The sequence below is a fragment of the Diadema setosum genome, chromosome 1, assembly GCF_964275005.1.
Source record: "Diadema setosum chromosome 1, eeDiaSeto1, whole genome shotgun sequence".
NCBI lineage: Eukaryota > Metazoa > Echinodermata > Echinoidea > Diadematoida > Diadematidae > Diadema > Diadema setosum.
The window spans coordinates 32,082,440-32,107,478 of NC_092685.1; the positions used below are offsets into that span (position 1 = coordinate 32,082,440).

General features: G+C 39.6%; 1 protein-coding gene across 1 annotated transcript in view; it reads left to right on the plus strand.

The window, feature by feature from the left end:
- Positions 1-24,300, plus strand: part of LOC140229804 (kinesin-like protein KIF16B) — an 89,397-nt gene extending 65,097 nt beyond the window's left edge. The window contains exons 19-31 of the mRNA XM_072310039.1: positions 392-551; positions 2,781-2,834; positions 12,747-13,111; positions 13,756-13,952; positions 14,749-15,843; positions 16,697-16,842; positions 17,415-17,594; positions 18,235-18,280; positions 18,709-18,756; positions 19,266-19,379; positions 19,970-20,059; positions 22,075-22,158; positions 24,081-24,300. Of these exons, the coding sequence (XP_072166140.1) occupies positions 392-551; positions 2,781-2,834; positions 12,747-13,111; positions 13,756-13,952; positions 14,749-15,843; positions 16,697-16,842; positions 17,415-17,594; positions 18,235-18,280; positions 18,709-18,756; positions 19,266-19,379; positions 19,970-20,059; positions 22,075-22,158; positions 24,081-24,236 (2,735 nt within the window). The 3' untranslated portion in view covers positions 24,237-24,300. The remainder of the gene's footprint in view (positions 1-391; positions 552-2,780; positions 2,835-12,746; positions 13,112-13,755; positions 13,953-14,748; positions 15,844-16,696; positions 16,843-17,414; positions 17,595-18,234; positions 18,281-18,708; positions 18,757-19,265; positions 19,380-19,969; positions 20,060-22,074; positions 22,159-24,080) is intronic.
- Positions 24,301-25,039: the final 739 nt, after the last annotated feature.

Consider the following 25,039-nt stretch of genomic DNA (forward strand, 5'->3'; position numbering starts at 1 on the left):
CTGTGTGCTGGGATAAGGATCTCCTAAGGTTCTGTAGATTGTTACAAGATTTTGAAATGAAGCAAAATTGATATGAAAGGGTTGCTTAGCTTTGAATGCCGTTCTTTGCCCAGTTTTTGATTTCTTGTATAATATACATTACAACTCTTACCATACCTCTCTGTCCGCATCCTCTTCATCTTTCTTTTTCCTTTTTCTTTGTCTACATTCTCTTTCTATCCCCCCTTTATTCTCTCATGTCTTTCTTTCCTTCTGCTTCATGTATCTATATTGTTTTGAAAACACACACACACACACACACACACACACACCTTCTGTCTTTCCCTCTCACATCCCCAATGTCCCTTCTATTCCCCCCCCCCCCCCCCCATCTCATCTCCTACTCCTACAGGGTGCTTTGTGTCCATCGGTCAGAGTAACCTCTTCCGTTTCAAGCACCCTGCTGAGGCCAGACGGCTCCGTCGGGAGCTCAAGTCCAAGTCCATGAATGACCTCTCCCTGTACCGCTCCATGGACAACCTGTTGGCACCCTCGCTCTTCTCTCCACTTGGGTGAGAGAACAAATAAACTTGTCCTCTGTTATTTATTTATTATTATTATTATTTTTTTTTTTTTGCTGTAGGACTCTAAACAGACAAAAGAGTGGTGTTTTTTTTTTTTTTTTGACAGAGAAAAAGATATTTACATCTCATCATATGAAAATTTCATGTAAGTTCAAATTTAAGATGCTCTGCAAACAGGAGAGATGTTGATGAAAGGTAAAAAAAACAGAATGGTGATGCTGTTTGCAAGGTAACCATAACGACCAGATTTGTCCTCATCGTAGATATGCTTTGCTATTACTTTGGTGTTTTACCTTCCTGTATGCTTTGTATTCATACTGTTGCTCACATTGCACTTTGCAGCATTATAAATTGTCACTTGACAATCAACTTGGGAATCCTTTCTTATTTCTCAAGTGTTTTATACTTCCTGTGTTAAATAACCATTGTCATCTGCTTGCTGTCATAAAAAATGATCATGCAGTTGCAGTTCTGTGCAGTGATATATATACATTATACATATACTGTGTATCTGCTTTACTCTTCTTCAGCTTCTCATGAGAAAAAGTCTTATTGGGTTAAGTTGAGCATCATGAAAATATGAATTATAAGAATTAACCAATGTTTATAGTCCTACGTTGTCTCTGTACTGAACAAACAACACACATCACACACAGTACTGTATACCCCATGTATGTTGTGAGGTTTTTATTTTCGTGAATTTTTAAAGTCCTGCACTCTTCGTGAATCTAACAATACTCAAAAGCATTTACTCTGATCTGCACTCAAGTGTGACATGCAAAAGTACATCTCTCTGTTCATTGTGTGTGCGTCACAATCACATGTTCAACCACTCGCAAAATTGTGGGGAAGTCCCGATTTGTGAAGAATTAGTCTCACTGAATATATGGTGTATACAGTGTGTCAACTTGAATGAGTCATCACGCATTATGGGACTGATCTTGCTGTCTTGCACAGACATCCCTTTTTCCCAAAATTAGTTTAGCTTCCCCCCCCCCCCCCCAAAAAAAAAGAAGAAAAAGAAATACCTGAAATGGCACAGTGACATGAGAACTACCCACCAAAGCACTGTGTATAACTCCATATGCAGTCTGTGGCCTATTTGTGAAGATGGATAGTATGTGCTTGTGGATTTGTTCCATAGAGACAAACGGTTTGTCATCCTTGCATCAGCTGCAACATCTTTTGGGCAAGAAGGGTGCATTTCGTCTCTCCTCCATTTTTGCCTTGTGTCAGAAATGCTTGCTCAAATGCTGGCTTCATTTTCTTCAGTGAGAGAATAACCTTTGGAATGTTCCATATCTGCAAGGCCATTCCTTTCTTTTCTCTTACTTCAAGTTTGTCATCATTATCCTATACTGTCTGTGCATTTGTGTATCTCACAGTCCAATCTATACCCCCCCCCCCCCCGAAAAAACCCCAAAAACACCAAAACAAGCAAACACACACCAAGAAGATATTTGTGATTGTTGTCAAATGCAATAATCGCCAAGACTGTTGAGCAAAAGCAAGTACACAGCTAATCTGTTATTGAATTGTGAAATCATTGCCATGTTAACTGCCCCTGTTGAAATTCTGAATGATTGCAGACAATTTGTTAATGGACCTTCCAGCTGGAATTCATAAAAGTACAACACGTAATCTAGTCCAAAGGTTAATAACATGCAAATTTCAACTGCTTATGTATGCACGGTACATTGCACATGCTAATTGACATCCAATCATGAATGCACACTGAGATATGCATATCACAAGGTGAGCAAATTTCCCATGTTTTTATCCTTGAAGTAAATGTAAGCCATTGTTTTGATTCAAACTGCCATGATGAATTCAGACCACTGTATACTCTGGCGTCTGAACCGTAATACTTCACTCTTTGGCCCCCTAAATCATATCGTATTGTACAGTTTCTTTCGGATTACATTGTCTCAGTCCTGTAAGTCTTTTGTCCATGACATTAAAGTAACTTGCATTTGCTGTTTAATATATTTTTTTGAGATCTGTCTCTATCTCTCTCTTTCTAGCCCTAACTCTTCATTGTCACTTGCTCTCTTCCTTTCTCACAATGTATGTCTGTTTGTTGATTATTACTATTTTATTGTAAATCAACTCATTCTGCTATTTGTCCATGTATTCTCATTTTCTTCTTTCTTTTTTTTTAATTGGTGAATGTTGTGATGTGATTTGTGAAAGCAAAACTGTATTTTTGCATTGCAGCCTTAGAATCAGAGAAAAGAACCAGCAAGAGTGGAATAACCTGAATCTCAAGAGGTCAGGAGCCTGCGACATGTTCTCTCTTCATTATTTCTTCTTTTATTTTTGTTTACATTGTTTGATGTCGTATTAACCTCATCGCCATGACAGTCAAACAGCATGCAAAAATCAGGAATGTGAAAATAGCTGGTAGTGAACGTTGCCAATTTGCAAACTGCGCTGCTTAATGAGTGTCGTTGACGTTTTTGTTGTCACTGCCGTGAGAGCCACAATAATTGGCACTGCCTCATCGACCCACCATCATCAAAGATTTTAGTTCACCCATCTAACTTTTTTTTTTCTCCATCAATTATTTGTTGTATCAGCCATTGGACTATGTGATACTTTACTTGTCAAAGCATGTACTGTCTAAGCTGTTATTTTCGCGAGAGTTTGATTTTCGTGAATTTCGCAAATCACTGTTGGACCGCGAATTTAACAACATGCAAAAATTTCGCCACATGCTGGAGTGATAGTGCACTTACGATAGCTTTGGTGTCAACTCGCGAAAACAACATCACGCGACAAAGTCTGTGACTTCCTCATTTGCGATAAATATCTGTTGGTGAAAATAACAGCTTATACAGTATCACGTTCAAGAACAAAATGCTTGGGCCCCATTTCATAAAATGTTACCTTGAGGGACAACTCTGGCTAGAATAGCAATTGTCTCATTAACAATCGGCAATAATCATGGTAGTAGCAAAAATTCAGCGCCCTGATTGGCTGTTACTACAAGAAGTTGGCATTCTGGGAAGAGTTGCTATCCTAACTTTTTTTTTTTTTTTTTTTTTTAAATGGGGCCCAGGTGCTGTGTGATGAATACAGTTGTCATTATTTTTGCACTAAACTTATTCTTGCCCACAGGATTGAATTACCAGTTTAACTCTTCTGTTTGTTTTTTTTTTTTATATTTATTTATTGTTTCACTTCAGCAAAATTTACTGTTGGTGTGGATCTTGATTTAGTCATCTTTCAGTCATTGTTTGTTTGTTTTTTTCATACAGCCATTGTTTGTTTGTTTTTTTTCATACAGCCAAAGCAGAAAAAACAAAACAAAACCAGAATTGAGAAAAAAAGCGATGGGAAAAATAATCTTTGGTAGCGTATACATTGTCTGAAACAACCAGACACATACCAGTATAGTCTTATTCAAAGAAAATTTCCAATATGCAAAGAGATGTTTTGGCAAAGATTTGTGATAAGCAGTCGGTGGATTCCCATTCAATTTCATCATATATTTGTTCACAATAAATGCTACCTGATGTAGTTTGCTGGAAAGGATAAGACACAAACTCGCACAAATCATGTGAGTATTGTACAGAGGAAATTGGGAGTACATGTGTATCTCAGTGCTGTATCTGCATATATAGTTTGCATATTTGATATGATATCATATCAATGCAAGGTCAGTTAACAAGCATGGAATTCAGAAGCATTGGGTGTGCTACTTAAATCTTGTGTGTATAATTATGTAGAAGCATCTTTCCACAGACAATCAGTCTGATCAGCCATTCTAACTTTATTCATTTACATGTCAATATATCTCTTCATCATGGTTATGACTCTTAACGCATGAAATTTGTAACTCCTACCCTGTACATATATGTGCTACAAATGAACATTCCACCAACTGATGATTACATCTCGAATTCTTGATATATCGAGTTGTTTTTTTTTTTTTTTTGAGTAAGTAACACCTCTGCAAAGGTAATGTGTTTCAGGTTTCTCCTCCCACTGAATATAATTCCACAATATGTTATTTCATAATCATTTGGGAGAACAAATACCATAGAAGCTATCTCATATTTTGTCTTATGTGATATTCCGAAAAATGGAATATGAATATATCTCACAAAGACTTCAAACACTACTGGAACTGTATGTCCACCCCTAACTTTTACTAAACCTGTTAATAATGCCATGATGCTGACAAAACAAAACACAAAACAAAAACAAAAAACAGAGAAAAAAAACATAGGGGGGGGGGGAAATATGCATCTTAGCAATACTGTGTTCAGTTTGACATGGCTCTCAAACCATCTGAAGAAAAAAAATGATATCAGTGTCATTTACCTGTACTACATTAATTACTTGCAGTTGCTTTATTTAGTTGTGTTAATTTGAGATATTTGCTAGCATCTGCAGTCCAGAGAAATGCAAATCTGAAGATATTTATAACCCAAAGCCAGAAACTCTTAGAGTACAGGTAATCTAATCATTCAATATTTGTGTGGACAGTTATCTGTAAATCTGATTTTATTCACTATAGAATATTGTTACGACCAAAATCACTCTGAGAATGATCGCACAAAAGAAACAATCAACTAATGTTCAGGCGGTTTATTAACAGTGATATTGTGGGTACAGACTCGTAATCGGTTTTCACATCAGTACGATAATGATCAATAGAAACAATTATAAATCGGTAGTGGAATCACTTACACGTAGTACAGCCAAATTTGAAAGCAAGTAATCCTTTGACAGTGTCCAGATACGATGTTCGATGCACAGATGAATGATCCGCGATGCACCGATGAATGATACCTCAGACGAAAATCCAAAGGCGCAGGTTGTGATAATCCTCGTTATTAATCCGGGGCAAAAATCCAGGATATACGTCCAAAGCGAAACGTGCAGAATCCACAGGAAACGGGCAGAATCCAAATGTTATGACGACCACGTCCAGTTGATGCGTTGAATGATGATTCACTTTATAATGTCCAGCAAGGAATCCAGCCCGTCACAGCTTTGCCGTAATAATGTCCGTTGACACTAAAATATGGAGTCTCTCTCCAATGTAGGCAAATTAATTCTCTGCAGGCAAAATGTCTCCCAGGCCTTATCTCCACAAACACAGTTTGTATAGCAGGTCAGCAGGTAACACAGGACTGACTATAACAAGTCGCTTCAGAGCCAGAAGTGACGTAACTCTCAGAGCAGAGGTGTTGGGTACTCTCCCTACCTCAGAATTTCTCCGGCTTATATACTATCCATTCACCCCTTTCTAGTACATTCTGTAATTTTCTCCAACCTGGGGCCACATACCTGAACATACTAGCAAGTCCAAATTCCAGGAATCCTGGATGACTCCCTGCCTAACTATGTGCATAACATCATTGCCAAAATTAACTACCAATCACATTGGGCTTCAGGGACAGTGCCTCACTCAGCCAAATATGTAAGCACTTCCCAGAATATTCTGGAATGGGTTAAATCATTCTAGATTGAGTGAGCTATAATGTATTTCCTGTCACATGCATACATGTACTTTAGCTACATTATATACCACGTAGAAAATTCTCCACTGATCTGGTCAGCCTGTATGTACTATATCTATATCATATAGAATGTTCTCCATTATTCTGGTCACCCTGTATACATACAATGTACACATTAAAACAACCATGCATACAGCCTTGATACATTACACATGTACATAACTACTTGTGTGTACATTTGTGACAATATGCATATCAAGATCTACATTCAATATCACTTTGGTTTATTCTTGAAATGTTGGCAGTGGATCACTTACATATTTTATGAAGTGGTCTGTTCATGTGGCAGATGTGGAAAAATGTTGAGATTTTTTTTTTTTTTTTGGGGGGGGGGGGAGGGGGAGGGTTTGCTACCCTACCACATGTGTTGTCGAGCTGTCAAGCATGAATTTTTGAAGCTGGTTGACATTATTTTACTACGTTGTGCATCATTACTTGCTGAAAATGTCCTCAAAAATAATGAAATGCTATACAAATGAAAAAGCAATGAAATGAGATTATTAAAGCAATATTATTTCACTGATTGATAAAAGCTGCTGCACTTTGAGGCTGCACCAGTCTGTGGTAAGGCGGCAATGAGAGAAAAAAGAATTGAAAAAACGTAGCCACCATGACTTTGTTTACAAGTGCTGCTAGAAGCATACTTCACCCATTTTTGTGTCCTCCCATATTGTATCCTATCATCAGTGCATGCACAAGTACAGAGAGTAAGCACACGAGCAAAACAGTTTCTTCAGTTGCAATATGTTTGTGAATTGATGCTCATCAGTATTGCAGATAGGGTACTCATTTTTTTTTTCCCCCGATGGCTGAAAACTGGGCACAGTTCATACATCGGCAAATATGATATTCGTACAAGGAGATTGCAATATTTAGTGTTTAATGCCTAGTTGCAATAGAATGACCTATATTTCAAGATGATACATTTAATTACAGGAAAAAAGGTATTTGTGTTGTTGCATGTAATAGATATGAAAAAAAAATCATACAGTGGAGGTATTGATTAGATATCGAGATATCTGTAGCAAATATCTTGCACATATACAATGCTTGTATTACTTTCTTTTTCTATGAAATTGTCTGTGTAGGTAATGCATTTGATGATCATTGTAGACTGTTCCTTCACCCCAGAGTCAGATGAAAGAGGTGGCATTAGCAAAATTTATTCTGGTGAATCGTGATGTCACTGATTAAATACAAGTTGATTGTTCGGTTGCATCTGTGATACATTCCCCAATCACTTAATGGCAGATATCAGACTGTGTGTTGTAGAAGTGCGTTCCCTGTCTAGGATGTGAGTTAAAGGAGACCTCCAGATGATTTTCAGACTTTTACATATGAACAACTATAAATTGGTTACACTGGGTGCAGAGTTTAAGAATTTGTAGTGATTGGGATGAGGAATATGAGTGTTTTCAAAATTTGTAACAAATCACAATGAACAAGGATGATGACTTGGCAGCCTCACAATAAGAATGCATGAGTTGGGGCTCAAGGAAGCAGAACAAAAGAAGAAGGCATGCATTAATTCTACACAGATGAACTTGTTAGGCATGTGGTATTGTAATGGAATTACACTGCTACATTTCTGAAATAGGTGAGACTCCTATGTCATCGTCTTTGTTCAGTGTAATTTGTTTTGGGTTTTCAGAGTATTGATTACTGTATACGCTAATATTTTCGCGTACAGATATTTTCGCGAATCGCGGTATCAGTGGCATTTTCGCATGTTGTTAAATTCGCGATTGATGCTACAGTAGTAGTGGTAGGGTCTACTGCCAAGCCCGAGAAACACGTTCAAACACTTGCCAATGTACTCGTAACGTTTTTCCATTTGCATTGTGACTTCCCAAACACGACAATAGAAAAGACACAGTAGAAGATTTATAAAATGAAACAATAATTACGGGAACTTGCAGTGAGACACTCACACACGGCATTCACAAGTACCTACCAAATGTTGCAACAAATATAGATGTAGATGACAAATTTTCAGAGCTGCACTGAATTGACGGCCAGCGCATACTCACGCAGAAATCTGTAAATTTGTGCGCATGTAATGTGTGCACATGTGCTGGCCGTCAATTCAGCGTGGCTCTCAAGCTCTCCCAGGTTCCTCTCGACCGAGTCACATTAAGTCATCAATTCGAACAGAAAGGGACTATTGGCAGAACCAAACTTTGCACAAACCCTGTTGTCAATACTTTAACTGTACTGGTAAGTTTTCAAATTAAAAAATTTTTTTGATATTAAGTTGATATTTGTCCGCGATTCTACCCTGTCGTGATCCTAAATGCTACAGTCCGCAGCCCCATAGCGTACGTACTGGCCGGTGTAACAGCCGCGTTGGTCTGGCCAGCGTTGGATGCATTTTGTCATCGATTTGTACCTAAGGTATGACGGGGTAATATTTTCGTGTGTTTTTAATTTCGCGATCAGCCCGAAGCTCGCGAAATTCGCGAAAATAAAACCCTCACGAAAATAAAACCCTCGCGAAAATAACCGCTTATACAGTACTCTGCTCATGGACCACAATAAATTCCACAAATCTATACATGGAACTGTTGATTTATGTACTGCAGGATGTGAAATTGTGAAAATCGTCTGGAATGCCCATTTAAGGGTGTTATGTAATATCACTTCGCTGGTGGCGACATCTTGTAAGTTTGTGGAAAAAAAGCAGACATTATCAGAAATTGGTTATTAGTATGCACACATTTTTGTTCTCTCCTCTCCTCTCTGAAGGAGCTGTCACCAAATGATGTGTAAAACGAAATTTCAATCACAGCGAAAAGTTTCTCATGATACTCTGCCGAAGGTTCTTGCTTTGAGCCCAAACCATGCACCTACTAACATTCAGTCGTCACCGCTTTCATCTGCTTCCATCGCTGACTGCACAGCATGCACACAACGGCATGCAGGGAATATATCAGCTTCCCTTGGAAAGGCCATGCTACAAACTTAGACCTTGGATGGCCATGATTTGTGTGTGTGTGTTTTGTGTGTATGTGTGTAATCTTGTTCATGGTGAAGTCGGCTATATATCACTGCATGTATTGATGGAATTTACACTATTTCAAATATGTATGTGGTCAATAATAAGAGAATATTAAACATCATTCTAGTCAACTAAATGAGGGGATGTATGTAACATGTTGAATGAACTGTATAGGGGCAATTCCATGGGAATGTGGACATGGCACTAAAATTTCAAGTTCATTATATTGCAAAAGAATTACTCATTATGTATTACCCATATATTGAAGTTGAAGAAACTCAAAGAATTATATCAATCGGTCAAATATTTCCTGAGAAACAGCTACAAATGTTCAAGACAATTTTTCAGTCATCCAAATTGCTAAAATGCATGCTTAACTTGATATACATTTTTTTAAAAGAAAAATCCTGCTAGCACTTCAGTTAAATCATTTTAAAGAAGCAAATTGGTTCTACTTCAGTCTCCCATGAGAAAATTTCTATGCCACCTTCAAAAAATTTTTATCACCACCTGAAAGTTCAGCCCTTGAGCCATGTAACGCGAGTTACCGAAACAAAAAATATTTTTCATTCTGAAGGAAGCAGTGGAGGTAATTTGTTGGGAATCATAATTTTCTAAATTCATCACACCCTGATACTGTACACAGGATGTTGACTTGAATAAACACTGTCATCACATTAAAAAATGTCAATGAAAAGTGTAACGCGAGTTACCATGTAACGCGAGTTACCGGTATGTAACGCGAGTTACCGACTATAAACACAAGTTTCCACCAACGTAAGCAAATTTTAACACTTAATTGAGCTATATCATGGTGAAAACAATCAAATCTAGTGTTATGCATACTATGCTGGACTGAAACAAAGGAGAGTAGCCTAATAAACTGTGATTGTATAATACTAGCATCAAGGCCACTGATCACATGCCACATTGAGGAGTCTAGCCAGGCTTACTGCATGTGTACATAGTCTGTACATGTACATCCAGCAGTGAACGAGGTTAACCTAAAATTTATCTTCTGAAATTCCTGCATTAGTATTACAGAATTTTTATTACAGTAGACCTATAAAGCAGCAAGTGTTGGTTCTAATACTTATTCGGTGGTCTAGTGAAAATGACGCCTGTCTGGAGATCAGGAGGTTGTGGGTTCGAATCCGGCCTGCTCAAGTACCCATGTGTGCCCATGATTTTTTATCATGGCTACTAATAAAACACTGATCAATTCAGTTTTTATTATGTTGATGTAGGGCAATTTGTCAATTAGTTGCAATAATAACATCTCAACGAAAGAATTTCATGAATTTGAATAATTATGCAGTACCCGCTGCATGATATAAGGATTAGAACCAACACTTCTAGTCGGGCGGAAGTTCGGTGGTCTAGTTGCGAGATGATGCCCGTCCGGAGATCAGGAGGTCTTAGTTTGAATACTGCTCGAGTATGCACACCCATGACTTTTTTAATCATGGCTACTACAAAAACACTGATCAATTGAGTGCTTATTTAAGTTCATGTAGGGTAATAAGCCAGTTCGTAATTACACTGTAGTTCATGTACACATTGGTACAAATGACCTTTCTTTTCTCTCAGTTGGTTCGGCACTTCACTCTTTTTCAAAGTGGCATAATGCATAAAACTTGCCTGACATAACAATTTATGGAATTCATGTTCAAAAAAAGAATGAACTTTCATTTCGATCAGGGGATCAGAATACTCCCATCAGTTTATAATTTAGCAAGCATCCATTTCATTGTTTTGTATTGAATGCAGTAACAGCTTATTTCCTTTTATATTGCAAAATACCATTCTTGCTGTCAGGTGGATGTGCTGGCAAGCATCATTTAGATAAGGATCACATGAATAATCATCACATCACAGATGCTTATATCAGTGAATTTACAAACCAAAATGCCTGTTGGGACAAATGAACTTTTTCTGCTCATGCGCAAAGTGGAATTACGAACTGGTCTATTTGTCAGTTAGTTGCAAAGAAATTAGAGTTTTCAAAAAGACAGGATTTTAATTTTTGAAAGATTGTAGGCTTTTTTGTAAACTTGTCAATAGGGTTTGATACTTTTATGTTTTGTTTTTAAAAGAATTTCAACATCTTTCATTTTTACACTCTGAAAATTATGTACTTATACACCTAAATCATCTGGGTATATATTGAAACATATTCAGGGTCTCTTTGAGGAGTAAAGCTCTTTTTAGTCTTAAAAACATTCTTCTCTATCAATTGGGTTGATTAGTAAAATATTTGTTTAACATTTATTCATTTTACTATGTACTAAGCATCTCTCAAAATATTCAACACAAGATTCAGTGCCATCAGAACAGTTGTATGTCATCAATTTGTGTCACCCTGTGTTAGTGGACATAATGTAACGCGAGTTACCGTAACGCGAGTTACCGATAAAAAGGCTCCCTACATTTTACCAGGTCATTGTTACTCAACTTTGATAGTGTTAATTCATGAGTCCTAACCCACTATCAATTCAAGGTTGGAAAACTTTTATCAGGATTGTCTAGTATGAGGAGACTTTCCAAAAAGAGGCCTTTATAGAATTGACCATGTCCTTTTTGTGTAACGCGAGTTACCAAAATTAAATGATTCAAGAATCCCAACATGTTTGTCCTTTATTTTTCTTTTTGGATTCATTTAGTTGGTGTATGTCTACTTAACCAATGATGAAAAAAGTAACTTGTGGATCCTTCCAATTACAAAGATATTGGCACATTATCCCATAAATGTACCCATTATTTGTAACGCGAGTTACCGTGGAATTGCCCATAGGCATCACATTTTATCCGTTGGTTTCTGAAGCTAATCCTCCTACAATGTTTTGTTGCCTTTTAAACATACCATATCATTAGAGTATGTATGCCTTATCCTTTCATATACTAGCAGGACTAGGCATTAAGAAAAAAAAAAAGAACTTTATAGATTTGTTATGCAGTTTGCCTTGCATGGGATCTCTACTGATTAAAAGCGTACATAATTCTATGGTCAGGTTTTTGGAGAGAAATCTTTCTACTGCCTCACTATCTGCCTGTCTCTGTCTGTCTATACCTTTTCTCTATGACATATTTGGTCTTGCTGTCTGCCTGTCCCTATGTTATTATGCCTGCCTTGTGTGTGTGTGTGTGTGTGTGTGTGTGTATCTCCATAACACAATTCTGTTTGTATTTCTCAGTTTCTCTTGTTTGTTATTCTTTGCCGTTATGTGTTGTTGAATATCTCAGTCTTCTCTCTCCCATCACCGTGCCATCTTCCTGCCTTGAAACTTCTTCTCTTTGCTGTTGCTGTCCATCTGTGTCCCCCTTCTGTCATCCAATCTGTACATTTTTCCTTTATCTTTCTTCACTTTGCCCTTCAATTCTATTTACCTTTCTCTCCTTGTCTCACAACAGATGTCTCTCTTCTTCTCTTACACTCTTCATGTGTTGATGTCTTTGTTTTGGATCGTTTTCTCCTCTCTTTTTCTCTGAAATGAAATCATTTTGAATATATATGTAATAATGTACACATATAATATATATCTGCCTTCATGCCTCTATATATCTCTCTCTTTCTTCATATATCTCTGTGTGTCAGTATGTTTCATGATGACTTTCTATCTCTTTTACACACACACACACACACGTACACAGATCTGAGATCCAGCAGCTGGAGGAGATGCATCGTCAGCAGGAGCTTACTAGGCAGCAGGAGCAAGAGGCCCAGGAGCGCGGGCTGCAGGAGCGGCTGGTGGCGCTGGATCGGCTGCGGGAGGAAGGGCTCTCGGCCCAGCAGCAGACGGCGGAGGCGGAGCGCCGCCTGGAGCACGAGCGCCGGCGGCTCAAGCGCCAGAGCGTGGACATCATGCAGCAGCTGGCGGAGTTCCAGCGGGAGAAGACGAGGCACCAGCGGGAGATCGAGGAGCGCCTCCGGGAGCTGGAGGGAGAAAAGGCCTCACTGGAACACATCCGCACCACACTGGAGGGTCAGATGAATCGGAGTCAGCAGGACATCCAAGGTGTGTGTGGTGTGAATACGGAGCATCCGTATGGTTGAGGTTCACAGGATTGAGAGATTTCTCGATCTCAAAACATTCATGAGGCTGGTGTGTGCTAACTTGCATAATTCAAATGCACTGAGAAATTGAGCTTTGGTATACTAGATTTAGATTATCTTCTTTTGAAGCGGAACCCATGTCTGTTTTACATGCATCTGTATGCCAAAACCTTCTGTGGAGCTCATACAAGCTTCCTTACCATGGGCAGACTGACTTCAAATAAAAGAAAGTAATATAGAAATAAAAACTCTCAAATTCATATCTGCTTCACATTCTTTAAACACAGTTGTTTACAATGCAACTGATTGACAAATTAAGCTACACCAACTTTAAATAAAGGGTGCTTTGTCAATTATTTGCAATAGAAACAGATCAATTCAAGAATTCATTAATTTAGAAGGCAACATTTGTTTAGAGTTTCAATATCTCCTGTAATCTTCAGCTGACATCCTTGGGGTTATACAAGACCACCCATAATAACCCATCAATGGAGGCATGTTAATTGCTCTGATTCTCCACCTACACTTAAATTCACTTTCATATAATGCAGTGATATAATAATGGGATACGACAGTCAAATTATGATGGAAACCCGTCTTTTACAGAGGATGTTGCCATTGAGAAAGCCAAGTTATCAGAGCTTGAACAAAAGAGGGCAGCAGAAGTCTTGGCAGCAATTGGAGAATTGACGGAGCAGAAGAAAGAGCTGGAGAAGCAACTCGCTGAGCAGAAGCGGAGACTGGAAGAAAATCTGAGAGCAATTGATGAGAGGGAGAAGGAGATGAGGGAAGCCATGAAAAAGGTCTGTCTACATTCCTCTACTTACTGTTCATTGGGTTGCTTTGGTTGAAGAAGGAAGTAAGAACATGTAGTGAATTGAGAGATTTTTTTACCCATCATCATGACAATGTCCGTAGTCAATTTCAGCACTTCGTTGAAGTCTTGATCAAGAACATTGGAGATAAATCTTTGAAGGCTTCCGTGGCTGTAGAACATTGGGTGGTAGAAGGCTTAACGATGCACCACATATTCTTCATAATGACCAGAACATGCTTACCGAACATCAGCAGTGGGTAGGCCCTTTTTAGGGCCACACACATGTACACACCCTAGAAAGAATACGGGGTGCACCTTTAAGCCTTCTACCACCTGAACATTTGAGAATTGTTCAATTCTTACTGATGTTTGTTTGCTAAGTCAAGTGGCACATCTGCTGAAGTGCCTTCCTCAAAGATTGACACAGACATCTGACAACTACTTGTTGATTGATAGAAGTGACCTAATCCCCACTAATCCATATTGTGACACCATGGCCTTCCTGTTGAATTTAAAATGTGCCTGAGTTGGCATGCAAACATGCAATGAGGTCAGATGATTTGGAATGAACAGAATGCTAATGAAAAAAAAGGCCAAATAATCAACTTGCAAGTAACCGTAAGTACCTTTGCAGATTGAGAGATGATAGCAGTATATGTGATGCAGCTGTCAATATTTCAAGGGAGTTTTCTCAGTATGAATAATAGGATATTACCATTTTAAGTAGCTATGTTTTGCAATGTTTTGCAATGATTTGTAGTGTTCAATGTTTTGTTGAACAGTTGCAAGATGAAGTGAACATGAAGAAGGAGAAGCTGCAGCAGGAGAGGGATGAGGAGCGTCACTTCCTACAGGTGGAACGAGAGAAGCTGGATGCCCTCCGGGACAAGCAAGACATCGCCCAGGGCCTGTCCGCACAGATGGACGATGCTGCCAGAGAGAGACTGTTCAGGGAGAGCGGCCAGATCGCCGAGGCTCGTGACGAGTTTGAGAAGTTGAAGCAGCAGCAGCTGGATGCTGTGGAGGAAGCAGAGAAAAACATCCAGGCCAAGGCAGAGTTTCTGGTGGGCAAGATTTGGGAGAAGCGGTCGCGACTGCAGAGCGAGCTTCAAGGACTCGATGATCGGGAGCGGGAGGGGCAGCATCGGCTGGAGAATGGACTCTTTACTGGTGATGAGGAGCGTACACTCCTGGAACAGTCCCTGGAGGAAGTTGGAAAGAGGAAAAAAGCTGTCCTTGAGGAGAGAGACTCACTTGATGCGGAGGAGGAGAATGTCGAGAAACTGATCGAGGACGAGTTTGTGGTGCTGGAGCAGCGCAAACGGAAAGATGAGACGCTGCTAGAGGAGCAGTGGAAAAGCCTGCTGCAGATCGAGGCGGCTAACCTGCAGTTCATCGAGCAGGAGGTGGTGGACCGATCCATGGCCTGGGACAAGCAGAAGAAGAAGCTTAGCAACATGGAGAAGCAGCTGAAGAACTACCACCAGCAGCAGGATGACCTGTGTAGCCAGGAGGCTGCAGCCACGCAGCAGCTGGATTCGGAACGGACAATCCTCAAGGGTGAGTTTACGAACCTTGAGCAAGGTCTCCAGGGTGAGATTGCTGGGGTGGAGCAGAGGATTGCGGAGGTGGATGCACACGATGAGGGTGGGGCCGCCATCAAGGTGCAGAAGGGACGGGTAGAAAGTATGGAGAACAAGCAGGCGGACATCCTGCAGAGCTACCAGGAGAAGGTGACATCGACGGAGGCCGAGCTGGTGAAGCTCAATGAGGAGATCGTCAAGCAGCAAGGGAAGCTGGAAGAACTCAACCAGACTGGAAGCTTTATGGAGAGCCAGTTCAGGGAAGAGCAGAAGAAGCTTGACCAAAAGCTTTCGGTAAGCTAATTCTCCAACCCTGCCCTATTTTGTATCAATATTAGTCTTAGTATGCAATCCTGATAAAGATCTCCACTAAGTTCAGTCATTGTTTTTGTGTACACTGGTATTCTTCATTGTGCAAGGGGAGCGTAGCATGATTAATGACTAACATCACATTATCCTCTAGGTTTTAGATGAAAGGGAGAGGCAGTGTCATATAAATTTGGAACCAGCAGTGACATTGGGTAACATGACTTTGGTGCTAAGATGACATAGTTACCCTAAAAGCAATCCACATTAGCTCTTTTTGCATAATAAAACCAATTAGAATGCACCAGTTGGTGTGAATGCAAACATGATCTGTGGTTGTTGCCAGTGAGTGTAATAAATAGCGGGGTATTCTTCAAATCACACCAATTCATGGAAGTAGATATATAAAGAGACCATTGACCAATATACCTGGGACTAAAGCCCACCACACACTACAAGACTTGCCATGATTCACTTGTCATACGACCTAAAGACTGGAAATGCGGCACCACCAGCCTTTCCAGTTTCCAGTCATGAGATTTGGTTGCAGTTCCAGCTGTAGAGATTTCACATCTTAAATTTTCATGACCAGTTGTGGACTTTCAGCCAGTCACACTCTAGTGTATATATTGACACTAGTACAATCACAAACTTAGCTGTTTATTCTAATCGCATAATGTGCCGTGTCGAGTCTCACAACTGGTCGTCTGACCTGGCTTACCTCAACAGTCATGGAACCGTTTGGATCATGTAGTGTGCGGTGGGCTTAAGTCAGGCATGTGTGTCCATATGTGATGATGTTAAGAAATGACATACATCCTCTCTTCTTGTACTTCACCAGAGTGTTCAAGTTCACGAGGAGCAGATGCTGCAGGCGGAGCAGGAGCTGCAGAAGCAGCGCGAGAAATTTGAGGAGGAGCGGAAGAGAGAGCTGGAGAAGATTGAGGAAGAGAAGAGCAAACTTAGCGACCTTGAGAACCAGGAGAGGTGATTACTACTAGGAAAACAAGTAGCCTCTTGACTATTTTGGTCTGATATGTTTTTGGATGTAATGATTGTATGTAGTGTGCAGCCTCACGACTACCATGGTAGTCTAATGTCCAGTCACTTGTTGGTCAACCCATTGGATGGCGTGATTGATATTGTAGCATACCTTCTCCATAGAGCCTGGCCCTGATGTGCTCCAAAGTTTAGACTGATGATAACATGTATGTTAGTTGCTCTGTTCTGCTTGTATGTCAGGCAAGCAATCCATCAGCAACACAGAGCCTCAACTAATTTGTGCAGGATGCTATGCAAATCAAAACTAGCATTTGATAGTCCATTAGTCAGATTGGATGTCAATACAACACTGTCACTGCTGATAATATGTACCCCCCCCCAAAAAAAAACAACAAAACAAAAACAAAAACAAAAACCCACACACACACACACAAAAGAAAACACACATTCCGCATCCACAATTGGTCGTAGGTTTGCAAAAGGCATCTTCTTGTAATCAGTTAACCTGGAAAGCGATCTTGATTATTCTTTCCTTTTAACCCGACTCTGGCTGATAGGATCAACCGCCTCATCGAAGAGGAGGTGAAGAAGCGCCTCCTTGAGGAACGCATGGAGCGGGAGAACAGTGCCCTCATTCAGAAAGAGAAGGAGAGGCTTGAGAAGGAGCAGCAGATGGCCGCCCTGCGTGATGCCCATGAGAGAGAGATGGCAGAGATGAGGCATCAGCTGGCCATGAGGTAACCATAGCAACTAAATCACAAATTAGAGAGAAACTGCTAAGTTCTTCATTTTCTTTTTTTGTGAATGTGCGTCTGTGTTAATGTTAAGGATTTGCATGTGAAAACTTTTCTGGCTGTATGAGTTACACATGAAACATCGACTGTAATTTCTCGATCTTGTAGTTAAAGTAGATCAAACTTATTGTAGGCCATTCAGTTACTGTGACACGATTGATACAAATTTGAACAATATGTTTAAATGGCTGTCCATTGGAAGTTTTTTGTTTTGCCTTTGTTTCTTTTCATTTTTTTTTTTTTTACAGAGAAATATATTTACAAAGATGCTTTATGTAAAGAAAGAGTGCATGTGCAACCAGGGGTACCTCTGCATTCTTTGAGCAATGGCAGAAGCCAGCCTAAATATCTTGTTCTCATGATGTAAACCTCTGAGGCCTCAATGTATTTTAAGAAATAGGAAAGTATCTCCTATCAACACCAAGCATTCTGCTTTAGATTGTATTGCTCCTTTGATATTCTGTGTTAGATGGTGTCAGTTCTATTAGAATGTATGATACTGTCTTTTCAAGTTTATTTTTATTTTTTGGTCATGTTAGTGTAGATAATAGAGTGACATACACTGTAATTCATATCTTTCCAGGGGCAGTCACTCAATTACTGATTTGCGCTCATCGAGATTATCTTTGGTAAGTGAACGATGTTCCATGAACTGGTTCTTTGTCCATTTACATTTTGCTTTAATTAGGTTTTGATGTGTCTTTCCTAGAAAGCTATTTTTGGTGTTGGTGTTGTTGTTGTTATGATTACATAACTAGATTTGGTTGTGAATGAGCCAAAGTTACATAGTATGTACAGAGGTGTGTATGAATTCAAGAAATGTGTGTGAACAGCCCTGCATTGTACAATGGGAATTTCCACTCTAGCATTTTGTGGTAGGGTATTTGTAGTCATGACCAGATAGATATAATGTTATTTCTTATGATCATATTATCGTTTATTGATTAAAAAAAAACAACAACTGATTTTAATGAGGGAGCTCAGAAGGTATGACTGCACCAGCAATTTTTTCCTTTGTTTTCATTATTTGATTTGTGTGTTTGTTTGTTTTTTTCAGAATGCTAGTGCAGATGGTTCTTACACAACAGAGCAAAGGAGAATATCTGTGAGTTCCTTACTATATCAATTGCTGCACTCAATGATTTGTAGACGTCATATAACATTGTGTATATATAATCAATCATAAAGTGTTGATTTGCCAGAATAGAGGTCAAATGTTTGTAGCCATCCTATCTCTTCCCATTTGGTATTCCATTTTTGTTTTTCTCCAAACTCTTCAATTTTAAGAAATATTTGCTTTTATTTATGTGATAAATTTGTATTGTAAATTTCTTCAACAATGTAAAGATTATTGAGAAGCAGTATTAATTCTGCATATCAAGAGGCATTGTAAACAGATCATGGAATGTGGACTGCCTATTGACCTCTATGCCATATGCACTTCAAAAATAGTTGTCAAAGAAAAAAGACATGTAGGGAGAAAAGATTGACCAAGGGCGAGTGTTACATTTGTGATACATACATGCATACCAACATATTTTAAAAGAGATAGTTATGCTCAAGGCGACTTCTTAACGACTCCAACTTGGAACCCATTTTCTTTGTACTATTCAGGATTTCATGGAGGCCCCGCACACAGAAGCTATCCGAGATGCGATCGGCATCACCATACCACGCTTCATGCAGCGTGGACACGGCTGGAACTCCTTCTTTGTCTTTGAACTCCATGTGAGCTTTCTCTCTTTTTTTTTTCTTTTTTTTTACTCTGGTCTTCTCTAGCACGAGAGCACAAAATGAATGATGGCCTTAGATGTCTATGTCACTGTTTTAATCACAATCTGCTTGTTAGTAATACTAGTACTGAAAATTGTTCAAAACCTTACTTTTAGTCAGTGAAGTTTTGCAGAATGAAAACAAATTTGACTCAATTTGCATCCATAACTGCACGTCTATCAATGTTTATAAAACACACAAGTTTTGCAGATTTAAAGTAAGTTTGACTCAATATTCAGCCAAAACTGTACGTACACACGCAGATGTATTATCATTGTTTACTAGTATATATATAACACACACCCAATGCTATGCTGTGCAAAGCCCTCAAAGCAGCACAATTTGCTGATGTACTTGACACCATGGAAATTCTGCAATGGCGTGTCACGATGTGAAAGTTGACTTTGAGTGCTTGCAATTTCTACAAATGTGTTAAAGAATTTATTTGTAAAGAGCCCAATGCCAATAGGTGGCATTAGACAAAGTCTCATTTCAGGATGGTCCAGGTAACTTCTTGTGAAATTCATTGTTTCATATTGTCACAGCTAAGGGTGTTAAACGAGACATGGGTGGTCTTTCGGCGCTACCGAAAGTTCAGGGAGCTGCACGACTACATGAGGAGAAAATACAATGAGGTAAGGTTATCTTGGGACCTAACTGCACATCTGACTTAAAAATTATGCCACCAGAGAATAAAAGCAAAGCAAAACCAACTCTTTCCATCCTGGAATGAAATGAATTTCAAAACTGAGTATTCAACCAGAGTTTGTCATCATTGTACAGGATGAGAACTGTAAACATCATGATAAAGGTTTCTAAAGACTCATCAACAGCGCATGAATTCCTTATTTAATTTTACTGATTGTGTTCCATGTTACCCTGGGCAATGAAAGCAATGTTTTTCCCTGCTTTACCATTTGGACACAGGGCAGATATCCATTCAAGGGACCAAACCAGTACATCTTACGGCCAGACAGGTACCATGTAGTACATGGTACCTGTCTGGCCGTAATTCTGATTGCCCTAGGCCAAGCTGACGTGAACCAAAGATTTTCCAACATTCCTACTTATTATTAATTGTGATATCATATTAGAGATCAGAATGCAGTGAAATATACTTTAGATAGATTTTAGTCATTTTAGTTTTATGTGCATTGCATAAAAATCAGATGTTAGGAAGCAAACATCAATATCAAGGCTGTGCTGGATATGTTTTGGTTTCTCTCAATGCTGCTGGTATGTAGCAAGATTTGTCTAGAATGTTTGTCTACCCATGTGAAGCACAGGAATGTCAAATCTATGTGTCATGCGGCTACCATGATTATATCGTGAATTTATCGTTGCTTGTCATTTGTTCCAGAGTCATGTCTACATCATGACGCAAATCTCTCGTTTGAAGAGGCTACACCCCCGTAAATAATGCCAGTGTATATCTTGGCAATCAATGACTTAAAATCAAAGATATAAAACTCCTGTTTCTTGACCCTGGCCTAATCTAAGCATCAGTCATCACCGCGAGAGGAGGAGATTGTTTTGGTTTTGGCATGGGCTATGTAGCTCCATGGTGTGTGTGTGTGTGTGTGTACGTGTGTGTGTGTGAGTGTAGACATTCAGCGTATGCAGACAGAGCATGCCTGTACTGCAGTGACCGGAACTATTGTCATTCCATTTTGTCTCTCCCCCATCTCCCCCCCCCCCCCTCTTTCTCTCTCTCTCCCTCTCTCCCTCCCTCTCTCTCTCTCTCTCTCTCTCCCTCCCTCTCTCTCTCTCTTTCTCAATGATCCAGTCAGCAGGCTGATTGTAACCAGGGAGGTAGTCTCACCTCCCCGTTGTATTACTCACTGCCAAATAGCACATTGTCAGCACCGGCAAACTGGCAATGCTCTCCTTCTTATTCCTGTATTTTCGTTATTTAAGGGTCAATTTTTTTCGTTCGAAATGTAAAATGGATGACCATAGAATTTCTCAATAGAATATAAAATTGAAAACTTTAGAAAGGATAGAGAAAATTGAGTTCACTTTGAATGGTCTGCCACAGGCAGATATCCTTATCATGCTCTTACGTAATACGACAGCTGCTGGAGTCATCAAACCCTGGCTTGGCCTCCAGGTTTGTCATGCCGAGCAGAAAGTTTATTTGCAATGGACAAATACTTCGACTCCCAACTCCCAAACGAAAGTCTTGAAAGGGGTATAGGAACCCCACTTTGGGGACCCCCAGTTGGGGACTCGCCTCAAACGAGGGATTGACGGCATGTTTCATGAAAATCATACTAGATATTGTGTAGCACCAATTTCCAAAAATTATGTGTGCCCATTGCACATATACAAAGAAATGCTAAATTACGACTCAAAATATATGCTGCCCTTAGTGTCAATGTTGATTATCTGAGTGTGCATGCGACAATTAGAACATCAGATTTGTCATGCTCCTGCAATTTTGAATCTGTTTGTGATTTTGCTCTGCATCGTTGCAATCCAGCCATTCATTTCACTCTCTCATGTTATTATTAGTTAAACAGGATCTTATGCACTGATGCCCATGACAGTACAGCTTCTGTGTGCTGTGTGCAAATGGTGGTAATAATGCAACTTTCGATGCAAGGCGCCTCCTTCAAATTTTTGTGCATCTCTCTCTTCTTCCGTTCAGGTTGGGGCGATCCCGTTCCCTCCTCGGCACCTGTTTGGCAACAAGTCTGAGAGAGTGGTCCTGAGAAGGAGGGTGGAGTTAGAGGTGAGGGGACCAGACTTTGATGCATTTCTTTTTATGCCTCCGCCACGAAGTGGTGCCGGAGGCATTATGTTTTCGGGTTGTCCGTCCGTCCATCCGTCCGTCCGTACGTCCGTACGTCCGTACGTCTGTACGTACGTCCGTCAGCATTCGTTTACGCGATAACTTGAGTAATATTGACTGGAATTTTACCAAACTTGGTCCAAGTATAAAGTATGATGGGGCAATTACTTGATTAGATTTTGGGTGAAATCGGCCAAAGGTCAAAGGTCAAAGGTCAAGGTCAAATCATGAAATTGTATTTGTTTGCGCAATAACTCCAGACTGGATGAAGCAGCTTTCACCAGACTTGGTCCAAGGATGATGTATGATGGGGCAACTAGTTGAGTAGATTTAAGTGACATTGGCAAGAGGTCAAAGGTCAAGGTCAAATGCTAAAAATGTTGCTATTTCCCCCATATCTATGCAGTGCCCAAAGGTATTTTCTTGAAACTTAGTGTAGACATGTACTACTATGTAAAGATTCTCCAGAGAGAGTTTCATGTCATAAGGTCAAAGGTCAAAAGGTCAAAGGTTAGGTGAAAATGTAACAATTTCACTTTTCTCGCAAATGGTTCAATGTATTTTCATGGAACTTGGTACATACGCATGTACTGACTGGCAGGGAACTTAGGGGTCATGGGTCAATAGTCAGGGGGTCAAAGGTCAAGGTCAACTCCTCAAAATTTTACTCTTTCCCTCATATACTAGTATATTATGCAATGCTTGCATTATTAGTTTTAAAACTTAATATATATACATGTATTACCTAATGGAGATTCTCTGCGAAATTTCCAGCCAGAAGGTCAAAGGTTAAGGGTCTATTTCCAGCCAGAAGGTCAAAGGTTAAGGGTCAAAGGCCAGGTTTAAATGCAAAAAAAAAAAAAACTATTTTGTACTGTACTTACACTCTTTCTTCATACCTTGAGAATTACTCAATGCATAAACTTATAAAAGGGATGGTCAGAAGTCAAGTAAAAATCCTCAATTCCCCAAATATGTGTACCTGCACTCTTAGACAATTATAGCAAACCCAGTTCAAGGAAAGTGAACATTCAAGATATTTCTGACAAACCTGTCATTTCAATATTTTGCCATTTATGTGAAACTGTCATCACACATTGTGAAGACATTGTACTATACACCTATTGGGAGAATCACGCAGTATGGCGGAGGCATCAGTCGCCATAGCGACATTTCTAGTTTTTTTTGCTGTCTATATATATCTGATTTTTATCATTCTTTTTTTTTTTTGGGGGGGGGGGGAAGGGAAGGAAGGGGAAGGATGAGGCAGGGAAGAAAAAAAGATTTTGCCTGTGTCTAACCGGGGGGTGTGTACAGAATTTTAAACATGTTAGAATTGTGGGTGTATGTGAGCCCCAAACATAAAGAAGAATATCACTCTAGCAAAGTCTCGACTTTTTATGTACTGCCTTACACAGTCATCTCTTAGTGTTGTGTGCTGCAAACATGATACAGCTAGTGTTTGCCTGCTGTAGTTGTATTGTGTTCATTAAATTCTTATATGTCAATGCTCATGCCCTACCCCCCCCCAAAAAAAAAAAAAGAAAGAAAGAAAAAAAAAACCATAATAACAATGATAAGAAAAATCATTTCATCCTCAAAATGAGATCCTAATCATACATATATATCATAAGTCAACATTGCATCATAGAAATCATAAGCCAGTCCAGATATGAGAACCTTGTCATTACACGTAAGTATACTGTTTTCATCAGTTGATGACCAGGTTATCCAATTTCATTTCTTCCCCTAACTTTGAATTCAGTAAATGTTTGTTTTCATTCTGTGTGCATAGCAAATTACTAGCTGTCAGACACCGTGGTATCTGAATTTATTTTTGCTCCTAAAATTTCTAATTTCAGAGATATCTTCAGAACCTTGTCACAGTCTGTCAGAGGATACCGAAGTGCCCCATCGCTCCTGGGCCGGGCCGGGTCCTCTCCAAGCAGGTCCTGTGCGATTGGTACCCATTCTTCCGCAAGGGGGCCTTCGACGTCACCAAGTACGGCACGGGATGAAACGTGTGGAGTAGCTGTTTTGTCGCATGTCCCGGTGGGGATGTATTACCGGCAAAGACTTCAGGTTACAATCTCTCCAGGTTACAATCTCTCCACGTTACAATGTCGGACATGTGACAAGTGGAAGTAACGCTGCGATGCAAAACTTGCCAAAGTGTGTTTGTGGGTAGATATCTCTTACATGCTATGTTGCCACTGAATCACTTTTAATGGATTATCTCTGTATCTTCGAGACCGTCCCTACTTGTAGTTGCCCCCAGACTGTGTCACATCTCATCCTACAAATATGAGACAATACAAACAGTGGCATTTTTGTTGTTCCTTTTTTTTTGGGGGGGGGGAGGAGGAGGAGGAGAAAACTGTTGTTTTAATTGCGTATGTACAAGGAAGACACCCCCTCCCCATAAAGTATTGATTTCTGTACCCTATAAGTGAATCACTGTGTGCATTTTATTACAAGGCTATTTAGCCTAAGTCCTCTTAGGGGATTGGAATTCTTTCTTCTTGTGCCATATCAGTGCCTGGAAGACATGCATCCTATCTGCAGGGTTCTACTCTTCACATAACATGGTTATGCAATTAAAGACTAAGTAAACAAGTGCAGTGCTTTATACATAATATGCCTGTGCCATTGCGGCAATGTTACTGTCCTTTAACCCAAATGTGCATTTTTTTTTTGTCCCTCAAAATACAAACTTAAAAAGCTGCTAACAATTATGAGAAATATGATATTACAGGGCTCATGACATATGTGCTTTTGCTATAGAAAATCGGCTGTATATTAACCTACTTCTCAGAATGAA